General features: G+C 42.4%; 1 protein-coding gene across 1 annotated transcript; it reads right to left on the minus strand.

The window, feature by feature from the left end:
* Window positions 1-214: 214 nt before the first annotated feature.
* Window positions 215-4,001, minus strand: LOC103455629 (probable auxin efflux carrier component 1c). The gene is made up of 6 exons (XM_008395204.4): window positions 2,344-4,001; window positions 1,969-2,215; window positions 1,776-1,861; window positions 1,119-1,276; window positions 664-740; window positions 215-559 (listed from the first exon to the last, which is right to left on the minus strand). The coding sequence occupies exons 1-6, from the start codon at window positions 3,575-3,577 to the stop codon at window positions 493-495; spliced, it is 1,869 nt and encodes a 622-aa protein (XP_008393426.1). The 5' UTR covers window positions 3,578-4,001; the 3' UTR covers window positions 215-492.

Here is a 4,001-nt window from a genome sequence, read left to right on the forward strand (position 1 = left end):
CATATGTGAACAGGACAGAGAAAATCTTTGCAATCTGGTAAAGATATAAAACTGAGAGAATTCAACAGGAATAATACTGAATTTAGAACATCGGTGATGGATGTTGCAAAAGAGGTTATCATCGCATAAACTTTCCCTTTACTTTTTTTCTTCCCCTTTTTCTAGCTTAATTATAATCTTCAAAATATAATGGAAAGAAAATTATAACTAATAATTTAAACTACAGAAAACGTTCCTTTATAATTTAAATTCACTACAAACTGATTTTACAAATTTTACTAAGAAAAAAAGACGATTAATCAAAATAAAACGATTTCATTCATTCATTGCTTCCATGCAATGTTGTTCTATCTTCTTTCAATCTTCTTTCTCATTTTCTTTTGAGTCCCATTTTCTGAAGCACTTATGAGCTTCTTGCTTTCTGCTTGCATGAAACGCAAAAGCCAAAAGCCATTAATGTTGTTTGTTGGTCTCCACTACTCAAAAGCTTCTTCATAGCCCCAACAAAATGTAGTAAACAAGCGTGATGGGCAATGCAATCAACATTCCAAATATAACCCTGAAATTAATTATTTGAATCATTAGTTAATTAGTGTCTAATTAGCAAAGAAAATAGTAAATAAAACTACTACAAAATTGTTAAAAATAATATTTGTTACTTACCCTGTGCTGAGAATATCAGGGTGTACATTGTATTCCTTGGCAAAGACAAAGGGGACAATTCCTTGGGGTAGGGCTGCCTGTTATATATTGTTTGGCAATACAAAAAAACAAGGGCAAAAACATGTTAACCATGGCACAGATGTTTGTTGTGCAGTGTACAAAATTATACAGGTACAAACAAGTCATTGTCTAATTATATACTGGGTTGGAATTTGATTATGTTTTTTTAGCTCAGAGTCTTTTGGCAGTGGAATTTCTCAACCCATGTTTCTGAAAAGCAGTGAGATGCCATGACGATTTTATTAATAACATAAAAAAGTTTATCTTTAAGCTAACAAAATAGTTTAAAAAGTAAAGCTTATGGAGCATAGGTTAAGCTATGCAGGATTGCTTTGGTTGTGTCAGAAGAGGCAGAAGAGCAAAAATATGCAGAGAGGGAGAGAGAGATCGGTGACCTGTACAATGGCAACATGCAAGAGAGTGCCTCTTAAGCCAACAGCAATGGAAGCAGCTGCCATGACAGCTGGGCCTGTGAGGAATCTCACAGCCATGGTAAAAGCTGCAATGGAGTTTCCACATGCTATGATCTTTGGCTGCAAAGCCATAAACAAACCTGCAAAACATACATCACATCAAAAGCAGATTAACAAAACAGCAGCAGCAGCATCAGAGGCACCATGATCACCACTTCCACCACCACCACCACAGACAGACTGTCACTCACAGTTGGTCATGCTTGAAAGGCAGAAAAGAGTGATAGACCTTTCATCATCACTACCACCACCACCAACCCATTACATCAAATCAAAAACCGGAGACAAACCCAGCAAAAAAGGGCAGTCAAAAAGGAAAAAGATTTCATAAAGAAAACCAAACATTATCATAACCCTACTGTTTGCTTGCTTACTTTGCTTTATTAAAACAATTAATAATTAAAGGTGCTTGTTAATAAATAAAGGTAAAAATAAGGACACTGAAGAATCCCCACTTTCTTAAACTCACGGTGTAAAATCATAAACATGTATGCACGTGTTAAGCTGTGATTCACATGAGTGCAACAAAGGAGCCAAAACATTGTAAAAGAAAAAAACGAAGGGAATTCTACTACTGACCAAGGCTGAACATGGCCATGCCAAGTCCTGCATCAGACAGTATGGCAATGGACTTTGCTACAATTGCTGGCATTTGAACGTGCCACCTGCAAAATAAAAATCACCAAAAATATAATTAAGAAAGAAATAATTGAATCCCACTTCAACCAAATAGTGGATTAGACTAGACTGGATTGGACTGGATTGGATTTACCTGAATGAGACTAGAGACCAAGTGAGGCCAATCAAGCTGGAGTAAGTGTTTGGGTTTCTGATGAGTTTTCTCCAAACCATGATGAGAATAAGCCTTGTCATCACACTTGTTGGAGGCATCACTTTGGCTTTTCCAATCCCATCCCCTCCTTTCTCAGCCTCATTGTTCATGTTCATCTGATCTCTGTTTCCAAAGCTGAAATCCTCTCTCTCCAAGTACTCCTCCTGATTCTCTCTCCTCCCCTCCACTAAATAAATATCCAAAATATACCCACCATTAATCGATCAAATTAAGCAAAACCCATATCACCAAATCAATAAAAAAAAAATAACAGGAATTTTTTTTTTAAATTTGGGAAAATTTTGAAGTCTGTACCTTTTCCTGGAGACACAGCCAATTTAACTTCTTTGTGATCATGGGCAGCTCCGCCGTATTCATTGCTACCGAACACATCTGAAACAGGAGAAGCACTTGAGCTCCAAACAAACATATGGAGATCCTTCCCGCCATTGTTGTCCTCTGTTTTCTGAGCTTGCCCATTAGCCCTCTTTGCATTCATGGCATTGGTATTAGCATTAGCATTAGCGATGACGGTTTTAGACGCCGTCGGAGAAAACATTCCTGGGTTCGGAGCCGGGTAATGCGCCGCCGCATTACCTTGCCCGCCGTGGTAAAATCTCGGCTTGTTTCCAGTAGCAGAGCTGACAGCGCCGCCTCCACAGTCTTCCTCGAAATTTGACGGCCGTGGAGTCGGCCCTCTGGACGCAGACATCCCGTAAACGTCGTTAGCTCCGAAATTGGAGTTCCTTCCGGCAGCCATCATAGAGTAAAAATCCGTGTGGTTAAAGCTCGATCCTCTCGGCGTCGGATTTCTCGACGACTGCAGGGAGTAAATCTCCGCATTGGTAAGATTCGAAGGCCGCGGGGTGGTGGACGACAGCCCCTGAGACCGCCGCGAGAAAATATCCGACCGCGAAGCGTTTGATTTTCTAACAGTAACGTGGAGCTTGCCGTCCTCCTTGATCTCCGCTTCGGTTTCGAGGGGCTGCCTTCCGTCGAGCGACATGATGTCGGAGTCGACGTGGATGGAGACAATGGATCCCGCCGTGTCGGGAAACTGCTCGGAGATGAGGAGTCTTGCTCCTCGGTATTCGAACATGAAAAGCATCAAAGTGTACCAGATAATGCACTGGAGGACGACGATCTGCACCATCAAACTCCCGGAAAAATCGCCGTACATTCCTTTGAGCAATGGGATTCCCATGACCAGAGTGTTAGGCAGAGTGGAGACGGAGAAGAGAGTGATCATCCATTCCAGGCAGCCCCTTTTGCTGACTTTGGTCCAGACTCCGAGGACGGCGAGGACGATGAGCTTCTGGAGGGTGTCGGCGGCGATGAAGCGGGTGTTCATGTTGTAAGGGTCGTTGCTGGAGATGAAGTGGAAGGAGAGGAGGGGGACGGCGAAGAGAGCGACGAAGCGGTTGATGCCGGAACACTGGTCGGGGGTGAAGATCTTCCACCACTTTACGGAGCCGTAGGCCAAGATCATAGCCACGTAGAGCGGCACCACCGCCGTCATGACGTGGTAGAAGTCGGATAATGTGATCATCTTGGTGACCGGTGAAAACCCAAATCAGGAAAGTTAATTCTTGTTGCTCTGTTTCTGGGGAGGTGAGGATTTGTGGAGGAAAGTAGTGGGAGAAGAAGGAGGAGGTAGGCGGTGGATGTGGTGGTGGGGCTGATGATGAAAGGGGAAGAGGAGGGGGAGAGCATGTGTGTTTTAGGTTTACGGGGGAGTGTGTGTGGGTGGGTAATAAGCAGAAAGAATAGAGCGTTGAGAGTTGCGAGAGCAAGCATGCACTTACAGTCCCCAACACACTCGGCTTTTCGGGTCTCAGAAAGTATTTTGCTTTTTTATAATTTCAGTTTGTTTTCCTTTTTTTTTTTTTTTTAGAAAAGAGTTGTGTAATTTGGGTCTAGGGTTAGGGTTTTTGGGTTAAGGAGGGAAGGTATTTTTTATTATTTTTTTGGTC

The sequence above is a fragment of the Malus domestica genome, chromosome 14 (genome assembly GCF_042453785.1).
Source record: "Malus domestica chromosome 14, GDT2T_hap1".
In the NCBI taxonomy this organism is placed as follows: Eukaryota; Viridiplantae; Streptophyta; class Magnoliopsida; order Rosales; family Rosaceae; genus Malus; species Malus domestica.